This window comes from Acipenser ruthenus, chromosome 11 (assembly GCF_902713425.1).
Source record: "Acipenser ruthenus chromosome 11, fAciRut3.2 maternal haplotype, whole genome shotgun sequence".
NCBI classification, from domain to species: Eukaryota; Metazoa; Chordata; class Actinopteri; order Acipenseriformes; family Acipenseridae; genus Acipenser; species Acipenser ruthenus.
In genome coordinates this window covers 8,055,631-8,082,218 of record NC_081199.1, presented here as the reverse complement: position 1 = coordinate 8,082,218, position 26,588 = coordinate 8,055,631, and the positions used below count along the sequence as shown (strand labels likewise).

The 26,588-nt window shown below is 38.7% G+C and overlaps 2 protein-coding genes across 3 annotated transcripts; one reads left to right on the top strand and one right to left on the bottom strand.

Moving 5' to 3' along the window:
* Positions 1–785: 785 nt before the first annotated feature.
* Positions 786–19,443, bottom strand: LOC117426726 (tyrosine-protein phosphatase non-receptor type 11). Of its 2 annotated transcripts, XR_009330509.1 has the most exons (17): positions 19,151–19,443; positions 17,073–17,195; positions 16,382–16,576; positions 15,401–15,593; positions 14,622–14,741; positions 13,749–13,862; positions 12,142–12,238; positions 11,590–11,669; positions 10,957–11,115; positions 10,232–10,363; positions 9,750–9,907; positions 9,221–9,288; positions 8,623–8,774; positions 8,298–8,410; positions 6,837–6,942; positions 6,381–6,413; positions 786–6,322 (listed from the first exon to the last, which is right to left on the bottom strand). XR_009330509.1 is itself a non-coding variant. In XM_059033246.1 (16 exons), exons 1-15 carry the CDS (start codon positions 19,162–19,164, stop codon positions 6,873–6,875), a joined length of 1,788 nt encoding a protein of 595 aa, XP_058889229.1. In that variant the 5' UTR covers positions 19,165–19,443; the 3' UTR covers positions 786–6,413; positions 6,837–6,872. The 2 variants fall into 2 exon arrangements, 1 of the variants encoding a protein (XP_058889229.1); XM_059033246.1 differs by having other exon boundaries at positions 786–6,413.
* Positions 19,444–20,051: 608 nt separating this feature from the next.
* Positions 20,052–24,543, top strand: LOC131739410 (large ribosomal subunit protein eL6-like). Its single transcript, XM_059033245.1, has 7 exons — positions 20,052–20,071; positions 21,086–21,226; positions 21,538–21,636; positions 21,928–22,071; positions 23,462–23,510; positions 23,906–24,090; positions 24,349–24,543. The coding sequence occupies exons 1-7, from the start codon at positions 20,066–20,068 to the stop codon at positions 24,499–24,501; spliced, it is 777 nt and encodes a 258-aa protein (XP_058889228.1). The 5' UTR covers positions 20,052–20,065; the 3' UTR covers positions 24,502–24,543.
* Positions 24,544–26,588: the final 2,045 nt, after the last annotated feature.

Below are 26,588 nucleotides of genomic sequence, written 5' to 3'. Positions count from 1 at the left end.
CCCTTTTGAACTGCTGCCATCATTGCTAAAACTGAGCAAACGGGTTGAAAGGGACTTTTATTGAGACACAAGTGTGCAGCAACAGTAGGGTCAGAAGACAAACTGCAAACGCAGTGCAGTCAGTGATATTATTGAAGCAATCTCCACTGAATGAACACAAACATGTATTGGATACTGTGAGCTGTGTATGCAGGCACCCATCCACACACTCATTGCTATGATGCATCATGTGTTAGTGTCTGTGGTTTTACAATCACCTGGCTGACTCTGAACCCGATACCCCTTTTGCATTAGACTGCAGGGGTCCCAGGCTTGGAGGATTTAATGTTTAATATACACATCCCTGAATATCCCTTAAATGCACAGAATAGTGTAGATAAGAGATTCAAAACCAATCGCAATAACACAGTATACAGAATCAACTGCAAGTACCTAACATCAAACGCTAAAGCACATGGCATTAAAACAAATATTGCATAATCAATTCCGATGTATAAAATGGCTTGGTCAAACAGAGCACCCTGATTGGTTAGGGCCCATGTAAAAATCCTCCCACGATCACTCCGGTGATGTCATTTCCATATTTTACCCGGTAGCCATTTCATAAGCGCCATAACAATCACACCCCGTCATGGCCTCTTGCATGCCTAAAGAAGCCCCCAAAAAATCTACCAATTGCTTAAGCAGAATATCCCAAACACATTGGTTCAAAGGGAGATGCGTGCATCACGTACCGCATTGTTAGTGCATATGTGCATCAAATAATTTGAGCTCCAAACACATCATTTTGTATAAAATGATTTTTTTATTCCTATGTTTAGTGTTGATACATTACAAACACATTTTCTTTTTTTTACTCTTATAATAATCAATAAGAATCACAGCACATCTAGCAAAGCAATTGAGCGAATACCCACAGAACAGTATAAATATAGAAAACAAAAGAACATTCACTAACATTTCTGTACATTAAAACAAGGACATATTTAATCTAGTGTAAGTATACTACATGATGTAGAAGGACAAAAAGGCAATACAGAACTCAATTGTAATTCATTTGTTATCTCAGTTAGGTAAAAAGGATGGTGTATGGTGATCAGCAACAATTCGCTTTGCAGACACATAAATAAACCTTAATTCGCTACTGCTCTATATGGCTTACTTTAACCCAAGGACTTCCAACAAAAATGTATGATTAAAAATCCTAGTGAAAAAGTAATTACCAGGTTATATATATTTACATAAATATTGGTATTACGGTTGAATTATTTAAAGTATGCTCTCCTCTATGTAGTACGGTATTCATATACAAGATATAAGAATTTAAAAATAGAGTCAGTTTACATTGCATTTTTTATATTTTTTATTTATAAAGATATCCAGGGCGATTAAAATTCACATTTAATGTCAGGTGTCGATTACTGGCTGAAGGGCTTCTTTAACAAGAAAGTGCTGGTTGAATAAAGCTGAAGAAAGAAACAAAAAAAGGACTGCCTCTTTAAATGTGTGGGAGCAATGGAATACTAACAGTCAATCCCCCATGAGACGCAGACTTGTGGTGGACAGGACCCCAAGTCATTGTCTCCACAAGAGTGACAGCTGGGATTGCACTGCACTGTGGTGGAAAACACACAATGCAGAGAAACTCAATTTGGCAGCTGGAGGAAAACAAGATTCTCAGCCATGTATGCAACACCTGTAAGAGTTACAACATTGCCTGCTTAAACAGATACTGCTGGTTTCAAAGATGTCCAATCAGCTCTAATCTTGGACTACCTTACCTAAGATACCATTAGGCAGTCCAAGATTAAAATCAGCCAAAAACATCTGCATGTTACCTTTATTTTATTGTTAATATATTCACCATAATAACACGTTATTTCCTACCTGTTTAATATCCTATCATATGATCCAAGCATAAACAACAATAAGAATATTATATAGAACACACGTATTAGGATACTGAACAGGTAAGAATTCTAAATATGGAGACAAAATAAAGAAGTATCCCTTTAATATGGGCAGCGTGGCTTTAAAAAGTCAATTTCAGGGTGGGAACTGCACAGCTGTGGATTCTGTTCTTACATCGCGAGGGGTGATGTCCGTTGAGGCATAGATTCTGTACAGAAAATCCCTTTTGTAGCTTTTTCTCGCAAAGCCATTAGATCCCTTCCTTAAAATATAAACTGTGACCCTAAGAGCTTCGCTGGTAACATTCTTTCAAATTAGTCACACTACAGCTGAACAGACATCCTAAAGTTAGGGACACTGAATGTTATGTTAATGCTAAATGGGGTAGTTTTGCACAAATTCCAGGAGAGTGCTGCAACTACAAGATCCCTTGTTTTTTTAAACACATGTCCCAAATAACAAGATAACATGTGAAATTAACCACCAATATTCATGAAACATTACTTAAACACAAAACATACAGATTAGCTATCTAAACAATTCCACTAATGGTTACTGGTGTACTCATCAATAGAGGAACAATGAGTGGCAATATTATTGGATTGTAAAATAAATAAAATAACCAACGACAAACTGACAGCCAGCACCAAAAGAAGATTAATGCCAAAAACGGAGTCTCAGAAAAGCATTAAACAGAGGAGGTGTAAAAAAGCAGAATGCTTCTCCCTTGATGGGTCAGACATACACATGCCTTCAAGAAAGCACAAAGCCTTTCTGTCACAAAATCTGACAAGACTGGAGGTCTGTGGGTTCCTTTTGGGTAGAATTAGCTGGAAACTATTAAAATGATCACCTGTGGAGAAAACCCTCCCAGCGTGTATATCCTGAATCCCCCAATCATTACTGACATGCACAGGCAGTCACTGCCAGGGCTTCTTTAAACTAGTGCTGCACTGACATCCATGAATTGACATGTCGACTGTAATAAGCAGCCTGTTCACTTGATGACTGCTGGGGATATCCTATCCACGATCGTCATGTCACAAACAAATTGAAAGCTGCAGTCCTGCAGAAAGAGGTTATGAAAGCGATATTCTGAAATGTGCCGACACCAGTGTCGTAAGACCTACACAACCACTGTGGAGCAAAATGAGGCATATTTTCCTTGCAAAAAAAAAAAAAAAAAAAAGAGTGGTTTTTTTTGTGTTTGTTTAATACCACATTATACTGATGAAATCACCACCATGCATTTAATGGACCATTGCTGGAAGGATTTCACCATTCAGGGCAATATCCTTTAACTGTGCTACTGTTTCAATTGCCTGTACTATAAAATAATTAACATTCTCCCAGAAATAGCCATTACTGCTGCAAAGTGTGATGGACTCTGTGTTTCAATGGACTAAATCCTATCGCTACCTGCTGTATGGTAGCAACAGGGCAAAGGCAAAAACCTTTGGGGTTAATTAGTAACATGTAATACAGTAATGTACTATACTTCTGAAGGGTTAAAAAACCATAATGTATGGCACAGTCATTTACTAATTTTATATTCTCAGAAAAAAGTATACAGGAATTTCTATGTGCGTTTCTCCTTACATATTAGCAGCACATTTGGCCACCAATGATGAATAAGTTGAAGTTCATATTGGATAGAAATCTTTTATTTTTTATTGAAATGTTGCCATTATCCCGTCAGGCAACATCAATACTAAAAATTAATATATAAAATCTAAATGATCTTAGTGGTCAACAGGGCAGTGACCGATAATCATTTTTAGAACAATTGTGAAATCAGTAACTTCGTTGGCTAGGGACATTCGTCTCAAAAGCAATGAAATTATCTGAGAGGAGAGGGAATAAAGGGTAAAGCTCGTGGGAAGAAATGCCCATCAGGACCACAGTTTTAGCCTGTAAACAGGCAACGCACAAGAAATTAGCAACACATACCAAGTGTGTTTCTGATTAAGTTTACAACACGGTGTGTGGCACTATCCATCACTGTTTAACCCTGCTCCGCACGATGTGTGGCACTATCCATCACTGTTTAACCCTGCTCCGCACGATGTGTGGCACTATCCATCACTGTTTAACCCTGCTCCGCACGATGTGTGGCACTATCCATCACTGTTTAACCCTGCTCCGCACGATGTGTGGCACTATCCATCACTGTTTAACCCTGCTCCGCACGATGTGTGGCACTATCCATCACTGTTTAACCCTGCTCCGCACGATGTGTGGCACTATCCATCACTGTTTAACCCTGCTCCGCACGATGTGTGGCACTATCCATCACTGTTTAACCCTGCTCCGCATGATGTGTGGCACACTCAAATTCACCTGGCATAGCCACTTATTTGCTTAATAACTGAAGCAGAATTTGTCTCATGTTCTAATTCTTTCTGTCAAACTTTTGGTCTTGCACCAAAAATCCTTTAAAAACAAACCAAACCGCACTGTGCAGTACCCCTTTACTAGCAGGCTATTAAAGGACATTACAAAGCTTCAACACTGAAGTCAAGTGTCTCTACCACACCCCATTATCATTTTCAACTATAATAAACCCACTACCAGTACTTCAAGTGATCATTGGCCATAAAAATAAATAAAAACAGTGAAGAGCTCAGGCATCTCCCAAGGATAACAGAAGTATTACCTATTACAGGATCATGAAAATTATTCAATAAAGCATAATCCAAGAGCATACGGCCCTTTGCTAGCGTTTACAGTTTCAGATAAATATGGGTAAGAGGAACTAGAAGCTCTAGCTACTGCTAGCACGTCCCTGAAAACAAGCATTGCGCTACAAACCTTTTTAAAAAATGCCTGTAGTACTGTAGAAACACTGGCTTGGTAAAGGTGAACATCTATACCCAATTTTTGAAAGAAAGACTTGCAAGCAGCAGGCTGTTTTGAAGATGAAACAGAACTGACACAAAGCGACTGAACTGAAACCAGACTGAACTTGAAACACTGCACCATACAGCAATATGTAAAATACAGTCAAATCCTTCAGTCGCTGCCTTTCAATTCAGAGACAAATCAGAAGATATTAGGTCCCTTTTACTTAGAACTTGTTCAATAATTATTCTTCAGACCTAATTCTTCCAAGGTTGGACAATTGTTTTCCCAATTAAAAACATGCATTTTGTCTAAATCAAGTTCCCCATTTACAAAGTGAGCTTAGTCAAAAGAATGCTCCCAACTTAAACGATGGCTTAAAAATGCTGTCAGAGAATAATCAGGCAATTTATTTTGACTATGTGGTCAAGTCTCTACACTGCTAGCTGCTCTGCGACAATTTAACAAAAAAAGCTGGCAGGTACGGATGCATGAGTTCGATACAAACATCCCCTTTCAGAATCCTGACTTCTATATGATAACCAAAGTACTCACAATCAGGCAGATCAGGACAGCGCAAACAACGGTTCTCCCAGCACTGAGTTTAGTGCAATGAAGTCACGTACAGACTGCTGATGCTTTAGTCTAATACTGACTCAATCCCTTTTTATACAAAGCATCCAGTCTAGTTTTAAAAAATTATTGCAAAGGTTTAAAGAGAGAGAAAAGGAAAAGTAAGAGACAAAAAAGCATACAATTCACTGTCCATCAAAACTGTTCTTGCCTAAATTGGTAAACTTATTTTTCAGTATTGTACAAGAAATGTCAATACTTTCAAAAACAGCTTTTATAGAGATGATGCTGGTTGGCTAGTTTAAGTGAGCAATTATTAAATCAAATATATATATATATATATATATATATAATGGCTATAAATTGAATAAGTGTACAGTATTTCAGTCCCAACCCTTTCAAGTGCTGAAGTTCAAATGGCAAATTTCAGAAGAATGTTTCAACAAAAAAAAAAAAAATAAATAATAATAGATCTGAAGGATCAAGGTCCATGTAGGACATAATGGATTTGAAGGATCGGGCTCCATGTAGGACACAATGGATTTGAAGGATCGGGCTCCATGTAGGACACAATGGATTTGAAGGATCGGGCTCCATGTAGGACACAATGGATTTGAAGGATCCGGCTCCATGTAGGACACAATGGATTTGAAGGATCAGGCTCCATGTAGGACACAATGGATTTGAAGAATCGGGCTCCATGTAGGACACAATGGATTTGAAGGATCGGGCTCCATGTAGGACACAATGGATTTGAAGGATCGGGCTCCATGTAGGACACAATGGATTTGAAGGATCGGGCTCCATGTAGGACACAATGGATTTGAAGGATCGGGCTCCATGTAGGACACAATGGATTTGAAGGATCGAGCTCCAAGTAGGACACAATGGATTTGAAGGACCGGGCTCCATGTAGGACACAGTGGATTTGAAGGACCAGGCTCCATGTAGGACACAGTGGTTTTCACATCAGGGTAAAAACAAACTAGATAGGCCAATGAAAGGGTTTACACCATGAGTATTCAGTCTTCATTCTCTTAACCGTTTCACAGGCATTCTGGAGCAGGTTTACAACAATCTAAAATAATCTATAAAACAAAAACAATAAAAAGATAAATAGGATTTACATTCTTCGAAATGGCTTATAAATTACTTTTTGGACATTCAAAATTCTAAAATGAATGCCACCTAAGGGAAAATGTTTAATAAATGCTTTTATATACAAAAAATATTGCTCAACTTTGGCATACTGAATAAATGGATTTAGAACGTTTAATGATTCTTACTTTTAAAAAATACCAAATTTCATTTTGGTTCTAAAGTAAATCTATAAATGACAAAGACTCCGCACAGACTGCAGAAAGAATGCATTACAAAGTTTCAGAAGTGGCTTCTGATCACTCCCATATTGTGATGCAGGTTGAACTAAATTCATCAACTTGTTAAAAGGAACACATTGGTCATTAAGAAACATGCACCGGGCTAAAGCTACATTTTATTATTGCTGTTACCTTCTCATTCAACTTGAAACTCAAGTCGGGTTGACCTCATCTGAAGCTTTTTTGCTGCTGCATCAAACCCACGTTCTCGTAGACTCTGGAACTATCATCTCTCACACTGTAAATAAATTTAAACAGCGTGGTTATGGTGGCAAGACCAACTCTGTGTACCAGATTGGATCACATTCACACATATAAAACACTCCACTGTGCTAAATTCAATTCAATGAGAAACATTTTGACTAAGTGTTCCACAGTCTGGGTTTTGAGACGGTGTGATACAGCTACATCTACTGGTGGAAAACAGTAAGACATGAAGTTCACTTCTCTGCTTCTGGACGCAGACCAGCTTCCATTACAGATTCCATCTGTTGTTTAGGGAGACACAGATGGCAGTTCTGAAGCAAAAACAGGATCTTCATTGAAGCAGTGATGTACAGTAGAAGTGGTGGATTTAACAAAATGGCTGCTTGACACTTCAAAGTTACATTTGTATGCCAGGATAATCCTCTAGGACAACTATTGCTGAAACCAACTGCCATTTCTCTTTTTTTATATCCATCTTAATCTTCTGCATAGCACACCTGCTGCCACGTGGTATTCTTTGTATTGTAATTGAGGCTTGTTTGACTTTTTTTGCAAAGCATACAGCGATATCCTGGGGTTCATTATTGCAACGGCAATATTTTTCTTTAGAGAAAGTAGTTTCAAAAGTCATTTTTCTACTCTCTCTGTACCTTTTCATGATTTTTGCAAGCAGGGTTGAGGGCAATTCCTGTTTTTCAATTCCTATTCCATGTCCAATTCCTTTTTAAAATGAATTTCCAATTCCCTTTTAAATCGATTCCAAACTAACCACTGATCAAAATTGCAATTGACAGTATTCAAATGAGCTGCTCACAGTGGCAACACATTACTTCAATTGAAATCACTGTTTGTTAGTCAATTACACTGGCTTCAAATGAAAGCAATTGAACAATCACAATTATTACGTCTCAAATATCAATTCCAATTCCTTTGAAGGACTTGGAATTAGGAATTGATTTTAAAAAGGAAATGGAATTGACCCCAACCCTGATACCGAGTGGTTCTTTTTGCAAGTACTGAAATATTGTGGTTTCTTTGGAGAAGTCTGCATTTAAGGTGCTTTTAGATGATTTTCAGTGCTAGTTGGCTGCTATAGATATATGTAACATAAGCTAGATTAGTCCAAATGTCTTTATATTAGTATATTTATACAGATATCAAAGTAAAGGAGAAAAACTGTGTCTCATTTACTCAAATGCAAGAAGCACTCTGAATGACTGCATTGCAGAAATGCAAGGGAACAATAAAATAAACTAATAAAATATCACTTGAACCTACTTACTCTTAAATCATCTGCAGATTTCATTTATAATCTACTGGCCACTATTAAGACTTTGAAACAGAAACAAGCGGCATATTATCTGTGGTTCAGGTTTTGATACTCACTCTGCATAGACGGGGGTGGGGGTGCAGGGGGGCAGGGGGCTCTGGTCACCCCCCGACAGGTCAGTCAACGAATACTTAATGTTGGTATATTCTCTTCCTTTTATTTTACTCTTCTGTAAAAAGAGCATAAAAACAGAAACACAGACTAGCTATGTAACGAACAATATTCTTCTCAATTTTGATCACGCGTAGAACAATTCTAAGAAGATGGCAACGATACACTCCTAGATGTTTTTTCTAACAGTGAATGCTATTTCTGAGAGGCTTCCTAACAAGGCCCCTCTATCTAGATTGTGAGGGGTATTGAGTTCTCAGTGATTCTCACCTGTTCCTCTTCGATCCTGCGCTGTAGTGTTTCTATATAGTGCTGTACGGCCATGTAAATAAACCTGTACTGAGCCTCGGTCTGAACCATTCCTGACCGCTGCGATCGCACCATCTGGATGCTTTTGGGCACGTCTATGTCACAGTCTACCCCTGCAGGACACAATGGAACATTCCAGTGAACACCAGAATTCAGCTGCTGCAACTTCTAAAAGTGACCAATGAGATTCACTGAGAGGAGTAGAACTTGAGCATTATAAGTAAGCAAAAAAGACAGAAGTATAAGACACAAGGTTAACATTAAGTATAGAAATAATGTAAAGAAAGTGTAATAGTGCTGTGTGATGCACTGCCGTTATGGATTCTGACTTCTGTCAAAATATAAAAGCTCTATAATATGATTAAGTAAAAAGCAGAGAATGCATATTCTATTACCATTATAAATGTTTTTCCATAGTCAGAATCCTTCTTTAAAAGCGACGTGTTAGTTGATACTTTTCAATGTATGAGAATGCTTATGGCAAAATAAGATGCAGTGGAAGGTTTGGGAATGGGGCATTCAGATTTTGTAACCGCGGTGTAACATTGAAAGCTCTTGCCTTTTTCTCGGATGACGTCGATAAGCATGTCTATCACAATAAACGTTCCCGTTCGTCCAATGCCAGCGCTGCAGTGGAAAAAGGAAAAGGCTTTTAAAAAAACCAATAGGCTTTTAGAAAATCCCAAGTCTCTCAAGTGTACAGACAAGCAATGTCAATGCATTTGCTATTCATTTTTGGTTTGCATGTGAAGCAATGAAATTAGAGATTTCACTTGCCTGAAAAAAAACTGTTCTGCATGCATGTCGATGATAGTGTGAAATGAAACAATGGCCCGCAATTATCAAATGAAAACTCATCTGTAATGGTACAAGACTAGTAAGACACAATGTGGTTAAAATTACAATTCCAACCGTCATAACATTTCGGGCCACAAAGCATAATGGCTGCTTTTTATTTTTTTCTAAATTTAAAAAAGCCATCATCAGCAGCTTCAATATTCGCGACTCTAAGAATGTTAGTCAGTCGGGGAAGCTGGCTGGTTAATGACAAGTTGGAAGCTGTTAAAAGGGGTGCGGACAATATTCACCTGCAATGCACCACGATGGGTCCAGCCTCCAGGATGCTCTCCTGCTTCATGTTGACCTCCTCCAGGAAGTCCAGCACACCGCCAGGGTCACCAGGCACGCCGTGATCCGGCCATGCTCGGAAGTGGTACTGCCACACGGTCCGCTCGTCATCGGGCCCCTGCAACACACAGCTCCCCTTGAAAATGGGTCCAGAGCAAGCACTATCCCGCCACCCTTTTGATTTAGATTCTCTTCAATAAAACGCATGTTCTGAACCAAATCTTTTTAGGAGACTGCTAAAAATAAATAGGGCTATTCTAGAGAAAGCTCATTTACAGAAACAGTTTGACCTTACACATCTTTGAACGAACCCTCCCTGATCTTCATTATGGAAGGCTAAACTGCAGACAGACCATTTCTATGTTCCCTTGTAAAATGTGTTCTCTAATCACTCTGGTTCTCGGGAAGCTAGATGAAGCTACGGAAAAGTGGTGATCCTGACCTGGCCAACCTTTGACATTCTGAGCTCCCTCAGGATGTAGTCGTGTGCCGAGGTTTCTCTGGCGTTGCGTACGCGCATGGCTCCGTACTCCTTTAGCACAGTCACGTCCGGCCAGTACTTCACACACTTACTCTGAAGACACAAAAGAAAAAAACAAAAAAACAACAGCGGTTGAAGGGCTAAAGTAGACCAGAGATCTTCTGCAGCTGAATGGGAGGTGGGGGGGGACTGGGCCTTTCATCAGTAAAATAAAAAGGGACAGATATTTATGCTAAGTCAGCACCATCTAGCTAGCCCTGGCTCTTACTTCTATAAAAGAAAATTCTGCTGATCTCTTGTATGTGTCTATAGCTGGTAACTAGAGCTGAAGAACTGCTCCTGAGCTCAGATGAAAGTGCCTTAAAAAAAGAAACATACACCCACCACCACAGCAGTCAAATCTAAATTACAGCAATCAGCATGATGAAAAACTTGACATATATCAATAGTATGTACAGAACAGTAAAGAATAAGAAGCAGCAATGAATTTGATGAGCAATTCTCCAGATATAGACACAAATATAAGAAGCTACCTACACCTTAGGATTCTGAATTGAAGCAATCACTGTACACGTCATCTCGAGTTAGAAGTGTCTTGCTGGCAAGTGGCTGACATGGGCGACATACTGAAGTTTCGGATGTCAAGCTATTGCAAGTCAAGTGTAAAAAGCGGTTATTCCGTTTACCTTCCCTCGCTCCACTTCCTTGGTTGTCATGACGATGACTCGGGAGTTCTCCTGGAACACCATCCTCCAGAAGTCGCTGATGGTGTTCTGCAGGCAGCCCTGCGTAGCGATGTAGCTCTTCTTCGGCTTTGTGTTGTTGCACTTCACCTCAACTTCAGGCTGAAGACAAAACATTTATTTAGACAAGGCAGAGAGGTTACAAGATCAGCTTTAGGAACGAAATGCTTTTACTAGAATGCAGTAGAATTCTTTCTCCAAGATGTTTCAGGAGTGGCACGCTGAAGATATTTTTACAATATGCATTACAATCCAGACTACCCTGCTGTGAGGATTCATCGATCTCTCGAGGTGTCCAATGGTTTTAGCTACATTTCTCGGAACCACCATGAAAGAAAAAGTATCTAATCAAGTGGAAAATTCTTTCTGATGCACCGTAAGTACATTTACAGAATAATCATGTCAAAAACTGCACGGTGCACTCAGTTGTAATTCGCTGTAGGTTTTGAGGTTTGCTAGGAGTTAAGTACCTATTAAACCATGCTTGAGCTTTTTAGATTAATCTATTGTATACCAGGGGCCAAATAACTCCATTACTAACTTTTTTTTTTAATCATCAAGTATTACTGTACTTACCATTATTATATTGGCATTGATGTAGTCCGAGCCCAGCTCATTGATTTCCTTATCGTTTAGCATCACTCGAGTATGATCAACTGGAAAGCAACGGCAGAAGAAAAGAAAATCCCAGTTGAAGGAATTCAAAGGGTCAGTCCGCAGTTACAGTGTTTAACCAAACTGAACAATGCACTCCTTTATTGACTATACATGAGAACAACATTTTTTATATATATTTATACACTGCCTCAGACTCGTGAGGTTCCAACGTGATTTCCAACAGCACATGTTAACATACAGTGTCCCGCAGGACTGAAAGAGTTAATCAATGTACTTCCGTATTGTAATGGTTTTAAAACACGCTTCATTTTAAAATGCTACAGCAGTACATTGTTGCTGGCAGGTTACTTCATTTGTAACTTGACTTTCCAATACAAATTCGTTCTCCGATTACACAAGAGCTTGCCTTTGTTGTACCGAACCTGGTACAACTACAGCAGCTGAAATTTACATCACTGTAGCTCCGAAACGTTTCCCCAAGGAGAACACCACAAATGTGGAAAGTCTTACATGGCAGGATGTTTTTGTAGCGGTTCTTGTTTTTATTCTCCGCTCGCTGTCCTTCTTTGCGACTGTAGAGCAGCTTGCACTCCTGCTGCTGGAGGGTCTGCAAGAAAAAAAGAGAGAACTACATTATTTTAAAAAAAGTATTGTTTTTAGAATGCTGTAACCTGGAGAGATTTTCAGCTGGCTGTCATTTTTGTGGTGGTGTATCCCAATACAAACTCCCCTTGACTCCAGGGTCAAGCATGCTGCTTCTGTTATTTGTGACTTAAAAGTCCAGCCAGGTTTTGTTCAGACTTCTTGCGCCTGATCATTTCAATATACCTAAACAAGGGATGTTCTGAAACCCTCAACTGGGTCCAGGGCTATTATGAGTTCCAAGCTCTAAAAGACTGCATACAAATACCTCTACTTCTTACCAGAACCTTCCAATACTAATAACTGCATACAAGGTCCATTAAATACCTGGAGCTGTCTAATACTGAACAGTAGTAAATGCACACATGTGGGAAACACATTACAGTAACACAATGTTTCAATAGCAATAAATGAAAATACTACAGCGGTATGTACAACATAATCTGTCATTGACAATTACAAGATTAGAATCCAAGGTAGTTGGGTACAGGCACAGTTTTAAGCAGTAGAATGTATATATAAAAATAATCAATCATGTATTACAAATACAGCATTCATAATCCAAAAAGCGGGGTGGGCTGGTGGGGTATATTTATTCTGTAGACAGACTCCAGCCAACTTCTGCCTTGACACTGTGTGATTAATAAACCACACAGCAGGTCACTATTCAACACGAGCACTCTCAACTAGACCTGAAGGCCATCTCAGGCAAAATCATGTGGAAAATCTTAGCATTTTTAGATTTAAACCATAAAACAGCAAGGCACCTGAATGAATGAATGTGACTGGAAATGGGAGTCGAAACCGCATGCAAGCACAGCAAATCAAATCTTACAGCACCCCCTTGTGTCCACTTTCACAACTGAAAATGAATGAAACTATATATAGATATTGACTATCAAGCTGTTCCATACAAGGCAGTGCACTGTGTGCCTCTTCAAGTTGGACAGCTAGCCAAGGAATCCTGCTGAAATTCCACACGAGAGAAAAAACGGCATATTGGAAAAATGCCATCATGGCTATAAAAGCGATCAGAAGCCATTGATTTGAACACATCACATAAACCTACACAGATCTGTAACAAACCAATGTTAATCAGTTACAGATATCGTAAAGTAAAACACAGAAGGGCCCTATTGGGAAGCAAGTGCAACAACACATTTTAGAAAGGAATAAAACAACTTTAAAGGTGTAGTACACAAAAATTCTTCAGTTTGCAGGTACAGTAGAAGCTGTTTATTTTCTGCTAGTTTTATTCGCTTTGGATAAAAGCGTCTGCTAAATGACAAATTAATACTACTAAAATAGTTTTACTCCTCGCATAAAATGTTTCTTTCCAAATTCTTCAACATAGCCTAAACTGTTCATGGGTAATGCCCTCATAGTGACTAACAGCCTTTTAACTGCACACAGCTGCATCACCACCGTTTCCACTGTGTATTCTGAAGCAGATCCACACAGAGTGTCACCCTCACCTCAAATTCCTCCCAGAAGCCCTGCTTGACCTTGTCGGTGGTCTCGGCCAGTTTGCTCAGCTCCCGCACTCTGCTCTCGATCTCAGCAGCGTTAATCCGGGTCGTGTTCAGAGGCTGGAAGATACGGACATGTTAAACTCAGGAAGGACTGGGAATTGTGCAACAAAATATCCCACACTGTCAGAGACTAGGGAATATAGAACTGATGCAAAACCATGTGGTGGCTCTGAAGTTCTAAAAGATCAAATAAATACATCTTCCGTATATAAAGTTGGAATGGAGTAACACACATTGGCCTGGTTTCACTGTGGTGAATGTTATTCAATGGCAAGGTAGTCCAAGATTAGTGCAAATCAAAGTCTATGAAACCAGCTGTATAACCTTTTTAAATCCCTCATAAATACTTTTTTTAAATCTGACCAGTTAAAAATCCTGCAAATACTGCCCTTGACCATGTAAATGTAAATTGGAATTGTCTATATTATTTTGCATCACTTTTATCATTGTTTTTGTCCTGTGTGAATGATTTGTCTCTTTTTGCCCTTGATTTTATAATGTTATTTCTTGCCTCTTGCCAGGACCCCCTTCCAAATTAGATGTATATTACAAGGGCTCGATCCTGGTTAAATAAATAGATTTTATATATATTTATATATATATATATATATATATATATATATATATATATATATATATATATATATATGAAAAAGTATATATATTATATTAATATATATAATTATTAATAATAATAATAATAATAATAATAATAATAATAATAATAATAATAATAATAATAATAGGTCCATGGTGTGCACAGCTCTGTATGCAGATCTGCAAGTCCTATTCTCTCAAGTGTATTTCCCGGGATACCTGTTTGAGCTGCAGTACAGTGCCCAGAGTCTCCACCATGGGATTCTTCTTGTAATGTTCCACCAGGTCTGTCAGAGAGTCAAACTTCTCTCCACCTCCCACATCGAACTTGAGATCCGGCTGAGCACAACAAAACACAGTCATATCTTGGTGCTGAATCTCCCTGTGTAATGCTGTGTCCTGACAACTTCTACTGCATGACCCACAGTTTGTGGGTTCACCCTCAACAGAACCTCCAGACTGGGTGGAACTCAAACACTGCAGCAGCCTTGTTCATTTCAGTACCAGGCTGTCGTTTTGTATATATGACAAAGTCATGTCAACCCTGTTAGTCCTTGGATGAGTTGTGAGTGCTGGAAGGGGTGCAGCAGCAGCTGGCCGGTGGCCAGTGCTTACACTGCACAGGCAGAGAAGCAATTCTGTTTGACAGACTCAGCACATCTCACACAATTAAGATACTGTATTTTTGCTTATTTTCATTTTAGGGCACCACGCCCGATTTACACAGAAACACATTTAGAATCAAACAGAGAACACGCTTAATATTAAACAAGTAAGAACATGTAGACGCTATAAACTAAATCTCTTTAATATTAAAAAAACCTGAGATATAAAAAACGCTCATGAGTTACAGCTATGTTATTTTTCTCTCTGCTGTATTCTGAAGTGAAATTGAAAGAGTTCTATAAGGAGCTTAGCGAGTCAAATTTGTCTCAAGAGCCTAGGGTTGGTCCACGCTGGTGAGGTTTGATGGGCTCTAATGGAGCTGGTTGTGTTACCTGGCAGCGGATCATGACGTGAGTGACCCTGGGCTTGCCGTCGCTGCTCTCCCCCTTGTCATCTCCGGTCCGCACCGACAGCACAAAGTCTCCAGGGTGGCTCTGACTCTCACGCACCAGAAAACTGCCGTTCTTCCCCTTCTCTGTCAGCAGCTTCTCTGCTTCCCGTCCCGACAAGTGTCCATGGAACCACCTGAGCACAGAGACGCGCCACAAAATCCTCATTATAAAACATTATTCTCCGATGTCCCACACCATGTCCGCCACATTTCCATAGATTATGAGACATAGTCTCTTGTGGTAAAGACTCAATTAGGTTTTTATCACTTTGATATTGGATAAGCAGTTCTCTAGTAATAAGGAATATATTTAAAGACATACAAACAGGCATGATCTCTGTATATCCCCAGATTCTGACACTACAGTTAAAGAATGTCCTGACTATGTTTCATCACAGCTGGATCAGCAGTCCTCTAGATATATGGAGGTAAGTGTGTCATATGTACCTCCACTATATCAATATAGACAAGTGAAGGATAGGGAATAATATATTTAATGTGGGATTTATAGAAAATGTTGTTTTTAATGTATTAAGGATGTCTGAAATAAAAAAAAATGATTCTACTATTTCCACCCCCAAAACAATAAAAGGCAGCGATCTCTTCTTTCTTGTACACAATTAGCTTCTCCATCGTAATAAATCTCCTTAAATCTGTCTGAATCTAAAACGCCATGCAGTATGTTTCAGTAAACCAACTGCTGCAAGAGAGACATCTTGTGGTCAGAAAGAATACTTTTGATAAATGAATACAAAAGTCCTATCTTCCATGGGACTAATTATACTGGATATATTCATTCCATTTGATGATAGTTCTCGTAAACATGGAAGATGAAAATTTCAACCCTGAATACATTTTAAACAGTTCAAATGAACAGAATTGTACTGCGCATTTGTGATCTCTGCATTGTGTTTGAACTCGCCTCTCCGATGTTGGGTCAGCGCAGTTCAGTGGGTATTTCAGCTCAATGACATCACCATTCTTCTCTTTCAGCTGCCCGTGGTGCTCCATGTAATACTGCACAAGCTCAGCCAGCGTGGCAAACTTCTCCCCTCCATACAGGTCATAGTAGTCTCCTGTGTTCTGGATCTTGATGTGCGTGACGGCTCCATTTCGCCTGCAAAAAAATCATGGGGTCTATATTATTCATGGAAACTGCGACGGATCAAAATAATGGCCAACCTATTAATCCCTAGAGGTGATTTATCAACTCAATACAATAAGCATTTAGGGAGTTATAAGTAAATAGATAAGCAGTCTTATTTACTTATGATAGTCTCTGAACAGTGGAAAGAGGTCTGTGTTAGGAGAGGTAGGGCAGCTATACGACAGCTTTAAAATGATGCCTGCCCATGTATTACCAAGCCAACTGCAACACCTTTTAAATCTGAACACACACACAGACACAAGCTAGTTGTTTTACTAAGCTGACTTGCAGGTGTCCTGTTGAAAAGGAACAGTTGCTAGAGGTGAATCCTAGAACAACTGCTTGCAAATAACCGCCAGCACAGAAGCTGGCTGGTAGCGACAGGCTGCGCTTCCAGATCTCTCAGGGATGGACCTTGTTTGCAACCACACTTCACAATATCCTCAAACAGAGAAGCGTCACTCACCTGACAGACAGGGTGAAGTCCCCAGGGTTACTCTTGCTGGGCCGGGCCAGGAAGCTCCCGTCCACCCCTCGAGTGAGAAGCAGGTTCTCAGCCTCCACACCCGTGATGTTTGGATGAAACCACCTGCAGTGATCAGCAAAGAAGAAGATGTTCTAACTTGCCATGTGAAATGTTTTGGTCAGGTATCTTTGTTTTGTGGTATTGGAGAAGACAATAAAAAGCAAGCTTTAAGTAATATCATATAAAAAATAAAAAAAGTATATAAAAATACTCTAAGTATTGAAAATAAATGTGAACCCTCGTCTTTATCATCCAAAGGCAGAGACCTAATCCTAAATGCTACAGTATAGGTTTGCAGTCAAAGAATTCAGAGGTAAATCAGCCCTGACCATATAGGTGAAATATTTAAACTTACAAAAAGACTCAACGTTATAAGAGTTCAAACAAAGTATGCTCCCCTGAGCAGATCATGCTAAATGTCATTAAAACAAATCTTCACTTAATGAAGTAACAGAACAAGAACACATCTTAAATGGGGTTTGCTTGCTTGCTGTTAGATTGATAGGCCTCAAACAAATAAAAAAAGAAACTGAATTCAAATTGTCCAGGCGTGATGGCAATACCCTAGATTTCAAGATGCAATCGACTGCGCTGAAACAACAGTGTCCAACAGGTGCAGGTACGTAGATCACTAACAGTTCAGAAATCATGTACTGGATCGGCACACTGAACACTATGAAATGTGGCTGCAAAAAGAGTTCTCTAAATTGTCAAGTTTATGCACAAATACAGTGATTGATTTTATACAAAAGTAGAGGCCAAAGGTGCTAGAGTAAAAAAGTGCCAAGGTATCAATCCATTCAAGACCTTGGATTTCAAATGTTGCCATTTTTCTTTAAGCACGCTGGGTTACACCACTTGTGAAATAAAAATCTGGAGGTGGAAGCCATTTCCTTACTTGGCGTAGCAATGGAATAGCCTCTATTCTTAACCTTGCAGTTGCATCAGAACTCATAGGGCGTACCTTTAAGTAATTAAAATCCACAAATTACATACCATCCCAAGAAGAGTGTCTCAATTGAGGGTGGAGTGCTCACAAAGGTCTGACTAATTCACACACATGCAGTCAATAATGTAGTCAATAAAGTGCAGATTTATACTTAAAGGTTAGCCACTGATAATGTCCAGTAAAGGGTCGTTAACACCAGATATTTTCACCAGACAGAAGTATGATTTTAACATATTTCCTATTGAGAAACTTACATTCGTGCATTAGATAAAAAAAAAACTAAATCCAGTGTGTGTGCGTGTGTGTGTGTGTGTGTATATATATATATATATACACACATATTATATATATATATATATATATATATATATATATATATATATATATATACACACACACACACACACACACTTTCCTTTTATTGCAGGGTAGCTATAGCATAGCTGTGTGGAGTAGTGGACTCTAGCAGTGTGGAGTAGTGGTAGGGCCCTGGACTCTTGACCAGAGGGTTGGGGGTTCAATCCCCAGTGGGGGACACTGCTGTTGTACCCTTGAGCAAGGTATTTTACCTAGATTGCTTCAGTAAAAACCCAATTGTATAAATGGGTAATTGTATGTGAAATAATGTGATATCTTGTAACAATTGTAAGTTAAGAAATAACTAACAAATTTCTGCTAAGAAATAAATAATAATAATAGTACAGTAGGGTCTAATGAAGTGACACAAATCGTCAGTAATTTACGAATGGCGGTTTAAAACAAAAATCCATTATTAAGTATCTGTTTTAAACTATTCGTAGTTAAAACATTATCTGTACAGCAATTTACCACTGGCCCGAGCATCACAAAATCTCTATTCTGATTCTTTCACACAACCAAACGACACACTCAGCGGGTAAGAAATGTTACTAAATCTTAATGTGTTCAAATTCCTTCCTCTCTCAGATTTGATTTGAAAAAGTGATTCAACTGCACAATAACAATGTAAGTTCAACTTGATTTTGTAAACCTGGGTGTCGGGCTTATGACTTTTTTTTTTTTTTTTTCTTATTTTTTAATCACATCTTACCTCCTTGATGTCATCTTGTCACAGCTTGCTGCGAGTCCGCTAGTTGGTTCCTCAATTCTGTTTCCTCCTAATTGGTGTGTGATCTCCGGTTTTCGGTCCGGTTCAGATCATACCCCAAAAATTCATGGACTGGTTCTGACCCGGTTTGGCCCAAGTTACGTGTTTTAACTTAACATAATTCGCGTTTAACTGCTGAGTATAAAAAAAACAGGCCTCAGAACCGAAGGCTTCTAACTACGATACGACTCTTAGATATGACGTCAACGGCGACACTTCGCAGCTGTTTTCTGTCATGCGCAGTCTAGCGAACAGTAGCTTCTGCCATTTCTACTGTTGGAAAATTTGTCTACTTACAAAACAAACAAAAAAAAGTCATTTGATTACCTAATATATTTTTTTTCCTCCCACCCAAGTACATTTTTTCTTCTCAGCTGAAGAAGGGCTTTTGTCCGAAACGTCCTGAAATAATTTAAACCTGTGTACATCCCCCCCCCAAAAAAAAAAAAAAATCATATTTTTGTATTCATTTTTGTACACTGCAATTATACGTCATATATATATATATATATATATATATATATATATATATATATATAACCAATTACATATGATTAGCTTTGTGTACATAGCAAATACATTTGTACTGTATGTACCCCTATCCCCAAACTGATCAAACGTTTATAAATATGAACTATGTGTTGACTACTTTGTTCCATGTTAAGTAAAAATATGTAAGTTACCTGACCAAAAATAAAAATGTAACTGATAGAATGAACTGTGATGTGAAAAAGACAAAAACCCAAGTGATCATAAAAACTACAGGGACCAGCAAGCACTTCGTTTAGACTTGCGTATGACGTTTTGGCAATGGGGTTTTATACGTCAGTGTCCCGGATGTCGGTCCTTTCCTAGTGCATGAAGGTAAGAATGGCGTTTCATGTTGTAACCGCTGATGTTTTCAGATTTAAAATCCGTACCAATCTTGTAAAGTACACCCACAGTCCCCCATAAACCTTAATAATATAGCAAGTACATACATTCTGCAGTTAGGATGGCCGCATATTTCAAGATATAATCTTTGTTTTGTGCGGATAGTTTGCCTTCGCTAGTTTAAGTGCAGGCCTCTGGTTGAGTTTACAGACACGGTGCATGGTTTACATGACAGCCGCTACAGGAGAAGCTTTAAGCCGGCGTGGGGTTACGACTCAGGTGTCGGGTGTAGTTGTAAAATATTACCAAACTTACATTTATTACACTTTTGAAATCGCTGTCGAAACATTACACAAACGTACTCTAGTATTGCACTCCATGCTGTGTTAAACTTTGTGTTGCTGTGTAATGTGTGTACATACCGTACGTTGTATTAATTCGCGTAGTGTATGTTGCAGTGGCTTAAATGTTTAATTGTCTTAAAATAAATGAATTCTTTTTGAATACCAGAAAGAGATATTAACTACGGTTGACACATGCATATTGGCAGCAGAAGCAGGCAAGGAGGCCTGATACTGATGATGGTCATTGGTCTCTCCATTGCATGTGTATATGAGTGCACGCCAGCCTGCTCCCTTACCTTGACGTTTTACATTGCAGGCTTTGCATTGCACTGCTTGTTACATATAATTACGTGCAGCTGAAGTTCAATGTTCCTGTAGGCAAGTTTTAAGATCCTGTATCAACTGTACATATCATTATTTAAGCTTGATATATTGAAGGAAAATTCTTAAATTAAGAGCAATTGGAGATATACTAGCGTTGAACAGGACAAAAGTCGATACTTTTAAACCCCATCAAAACAAGTTAAAAAATATATATCCTAACTACCAATTGTAAAATTGGTATTGTCCCCAGAAATCAGTTAATATTTAGAGTTGTGTCTCTTGTATAAAGTATGTTTCAAAGATGTTCCGCTCATCTGATTATACCATATCTGTTTAGATGGCAGAAGAGAAGAAAAAGGTCAAAAGGCACGCCAGCCGCAACCCTGTGCTGGCCCGCGGCATTGGGAGGTACTCCCGCTCGGTCATGTTTACCAGACGGGCTCTGTACAAGCGCAAGACCAAGGCTCCAGAGACCAAGGTGGGTAAAAAAGCCCACAGGCTGTGCTAAACAGTCTGTTATAGTAGATTGCTTATAGTTGACCAAGTAGAATAGCTGTTATACAGCATCCATTGGATCGGGATCCCATGGTGTTGAAAATCCAGAAATGTACTGAACCAAAGTGCTGGCAACCCATAATGAACTCTTAATCTAAGAAATCATTCTGGCATCTCAGTGGGGGGCTTCCTCATGTAATAATTCTTGGAATGAATGGGTGATACAGTACAGTCCTGTCTGAAAGCTGTATAGTACTGTCAAATATCTAACATTATTAACTTCTGTGTCTGTAGATTGAGAAGAAGCTGAAGGAGAAGATCCCAGCAACAGTCACCAAGACTGTGGGTGGAGACAAAAATGGAGGAACCCGTGTGGTCAAACTCCGTAAGATGGTAAGTACTGCGCTTTTTTGATCATCTTGGGTATCATTTGGTCTCGGTTGCAGAGCCTAGTCCCTGAGAAACAAATAAAGGTGAAATACTTTTGAAGGAAGAAAAAAAAAATGTTGCTTTCTTTTTGGAACGTTTTAGGGGTGTAAAATGCTCATGGAGAGTTGTTTGTATTACATTACAAGTCTTGGACTACCTTCCCTAACGTTGGGCAGTGCCAGCATTGGTGCTGTTAGAGGTCTGTATAAGCTGCAGTCTGTTTTCAATGTTGACCTCTTTGTGTTTCTCCGGCAGCCTCGGTATTACCCTACCGAAGACGTGGCACGCAAGCTGCTCAGTCATGGCAAGAAGCCCTTCAGCCAGCACAAGAGAAAACTGCGAACAAGCATCACTCCTGGCACTGTCCTCATCCTCCTTACTGGCCGTCACAGGGGAAAGGTACGCAGTCACACATGCTTTAAGATACAGTCCCTGTTCTGGTACATTGTGTGTTGTCTTAATCAGAGTGGACTTTGATTCTGCACCCAGATTCACCCTTTTAGGACCAAACATTTTTCAGTGGGATGCTCCCACAGGACCAGGCATTTTTCAGTGGGATGCTCACCTAGCACCAGGCATTTTTTGGCTGTATTTGACTCTTCCTATAAAAAAATAATAATCTATTTTTTTACAGTAGCATCTTGGAAATGGTGTCCTTTTTTCACTCAAACATTATAAAGTACTTAAAAAAACCATACAAACTTTTAGCTTTTTTCTTCTTTTTTTAAAAAATGTAAAGTGTTTATGTATTCTGCATAGAGGTACATGTGTAAAATACATGTCCTATGGCCTGAGGGACCTTAAGATACTTCCTGAAAGTTTTGTTGGAAAATATTGATGTTTGGGCAAATTACAATGGAGATTATTTCACATATTAATACACGTTTATTCTCAGGGTCTTTATAAGCAATAATGGACACTAATCTCTTTATTTTCTCAAATAAATATTTATAAATTAAATAATAATTCTTCATTACATTATCAGTAATCCGAGAATAAAAAACGGAACTGAAAGGTAGTTAAATATTATCTGCTTATAGCCACTCATTTCTTGATATTTATAAATGTTGTAAAACCTACAGTATATATAAAAACACATGATAGAATAAATGTTCTAATGTAACTGTCAAATACATGGGATTTGCAGCTTTTTTTGGTCTTTCTTACAAGTTTCTCTGAAGCAAGCTGTATCCAAAACTTTCTCTGTCCTTTTAGACTAAATGCCCCTCTCAGTGACGTTTATTTTTTTTATCGTGCTTACACGATCGTGGTCCTAGAATCCCTCTTCAGTATGATCGTGTTAACACGATCCCAGTCCTTAAATGGTTAAACTGGCATTTAGGTCTGCATTGTGCACCTCTACATTGATTACTTGTTAACTAAAAACCCAATATAAAATAATGAATATAGGGCTATAACACTTCATTGTGTTAATGAATTGTTATGCTTCCTTACAAGATGGTGCATTAACTTGATGGTTGACAAAAAGCACTGTATTGCTATGCTGATGAAGGCACTAGCCAAAATGTCTGCTTAATTGACTTGAATTCTTGTTTTCCCCTACATGTAGTCTACCAAATCATTCTTGAATAACTCAGATTAATTCATAGTTGGTATAAATACATATTCTTTTCGGTTTTGTCTCCAAAAGTAATTATTACATGTCACACAAATAATCCCTCCAGGGTCATTGTGATGCATATCGTGAGTTCAGTGTATTGTACACCCCTAATAAGAATTGGTAAACTTGACATTTATTGGTATGTTTAAATATTTATTTTCATTACAGCGTGTGGTTTTCCTGAAGCAGCTCGCAAGTGGTCTTCTGCTTGTAACTGGTAAGAATGTTTATACCAGTAAAGTGCACGTTATGATTATGAATGAGGGAATTAACAAGGAGAAATGCTACACTAAACTTGCTGAGTAATTAAAAGGATTGTCAATTTAGATTTCTAAATCTCTCTCTAGCTTCACAACATATATGCAGCAAGGATTATTTTCTTAAATTGGATTTATAGACTTCAATAATAATCCAGCTACCTGAAGCATTTTGTGTGTTAATCTGTCCAATGGAAATTTTGGGAACATCTGTGCCTTACCTGCCCAGGATAGAAATAAAGCACTATACACAGTTTATTATTTATTTGCAAACTTCTATTTAATATGAGAATTGCTGAGTGTCAATAAAGGCTGTATTCTGTGTCGGGTGTAATTGGCTGTCTGAATTCCACAGGTCCTCTTGTCCTGAGCCGTGTGCCTCTGCGAAGGGCCCACCAGAAGTTTGTCATCGCCACCAACACCAAGATTGATATCTCTAGTCTGAAGATCCCCAGGACCCTGACTGACTCCTACTTCAAGAAGAAGAGGCTGCGCAAACCCAGGCATCAAGAGGGAGAGATCTTTGACACAGAGAAAGAGGTAAGATGCATGTCTACTGTTGAATTTGAACTCTTCCTGTACTTCATATGCAAACTTTGCACATTGGTATTTGTACTGGGGCTGCATTCAAAATATGGTACCTTATGCACTGACCAAGTCTGTGTCCCTCTACATGGTGCTGTCCTTGAAGTGTCGCCAGTTCTCCACCCTTACCATTGTTTACACAATTGAAAAACAGCATTTTTTTTTTTTTGGTTCCCAGTTCTTGACGGATCTCTCTTGCTTTCTGTTTTACAGAAGTACCAGATCACTGAGCAGCGCAAGGTAGACCAGAAGGCTGTGGACTCTCAGCTCATGCCTCTGATCAGGAAGACTCCCCAGCTGCGCGGCTACCTGCGCTCCACATTCTCCCTTACCAACGGAGTCTACCCACACAAGCTGGTCTTCTAAACAAACTGTACAAAATACGCTATTAAATGACGTCTCACCCAAGTTTCTCCTCCTGTTTTTGAATTTTTATTTGTAGTCGTTTTCAAATGTAGTCTACCACAGGCAGCCTTTCATTTCACATTTATTTGTTCTGTTGGTGTTCAGACTTGGTACATAACACACCAATAAGTGAGTCAGACTTCAGTGAGGTGTTGCAGGAAACTGCCACTTTTCATGATTTCATTCTACAATTTTCTTCTGCATCTCCAATGTTATCCTGATGGCAAAGGGCTTGATTTATTTGGGTGACACTCATTTATAAAGCTAGGATGATTTTAATATAGCCAATGAATGTCCATGTAGTCATTACCACGGCAATAACTTCATTATTTTCACAAAACCGATTTCAATACTAATTAAAATTAGAAGAAATTTAGAAATATGCCTGGGTTTGGTTGAAACTTAAACTTGATCTACAAGGAATGAAAATAAATTGGACTACATGTTTGTACAACAATAGCCATAGCCTAAAATACAAAATTGGTGCTGGTTGACGGCATTAGTTTAGTTCCTGAGTATGGATGCAGTTTGAGATACGGTTTAGTAAGTTAAACTTTTTATAATTTGTTGTAAAGCAGCCCCTAGCATATAAAGTTGCCTTTGGTATTAAGAAGGCAAGGACATTGGCATGACAGATTGTAGTTTTAAAGATCAGCCCCAGGTATTCTTGGCAGATTTGAGAATATTGGATGTTTGTGTGTGCTGCCTCTGATCATGTTCATAGATTCCTCTTGTGGCTTATGTCATTCACTTTCAGGTCCGTTACACAAAAAGTGCAAGTTCAACCACTGTTGGGACAACATAAATGATGAGTACATACGAGTGTATTAAGATGCAGTGAAAAAAATTCTGGTTCAAAAACATGCCGTGCTTAACAGCTCTTATCAGCCTTTTGATGCTTTTTACATTGAGTAGGGTGTCGCTTCAGTTTGTGGTAGGTTTTTGCAATGCTGACAGTTAAGACGAGCTACATTGAATGACTTGGCAGTCACTTAGAAAGCGGATAACATTTTATGGTTTGTTACAGACCTACAGCTAGTATTTCAAAAGGAGATGGTTATTCAGCGTTATGGTTCGAGTACTGTGAAATAAACATTGTATTTGCAGGTGTGTGTAGGTATTGAAACTTCATACGTCTACCTTTAGGGTAGATTAGTGTTAACCAGGGTTTGTAGAACCAGTCAAAATGTTAAGGTGGATTATCCTTACATCATTTACATCCTAAAACCAACTACCTTTACAGAAAACCAGTACAGGAAACACTGCACTGCAATTGACAGTAGTAGCCATAAGGAGGAGACTATTGAGTAGAGATGGTGATCATGCTCCTGTTTGCTGCACACGACACACGGGTTCTGTATAACAGTGCAACATAATTACCATGAAAGAGCTGACCGTTTCAGTATGCACTTATACCAACAGCCACCTTAAACTAATTCAAATCTGTGTAGAACACTTCTCCAAAAATAAATATTGGGTTTAAACCAAATAAAATTGTGACATACCATAGCTTTCTCAAGTTCCTTATTTTGTAAAGTTGTTCAGACCTTATAACCAGTTTTACAAAGGTGAAGCCATTTTAAACCATCTTCAAGCTGTAAATGCACTTATTCATAATACATGTTTGCCAGGAAGTAAAATTATAGTGTGGTAGGAGAAAAGGGGATCCTCTGAGTTAGTGTTAAAAATGGAATATACCTGTGAGAGAGATGCTGTGCTAATGAGTGGCAAGATGTTTTTAGACAGCATTTTTTTAGTAGCTTCTTAAGGAAAATGGTTAAGATTAAGACTTGTTTTCACAGTTCATTTCATAGTGAGTGGAGCTGTATAATAGCCACTACCTGAATGGAATCATCACTGATCTGAAATACACATGCAGATCTATGCCATGTCACACTTTTCCTGTTGCCCCTTTGGTTAATCAAGTATTGGCTACAATACCAACCAGAATTTCACAAAGATCAGTTTTCAATGCTATTACATTTGATTTGTAATAAATGTTTAAAATCACACTTATCTGCATGTTGTAAAGATTTCAAAAAACATCT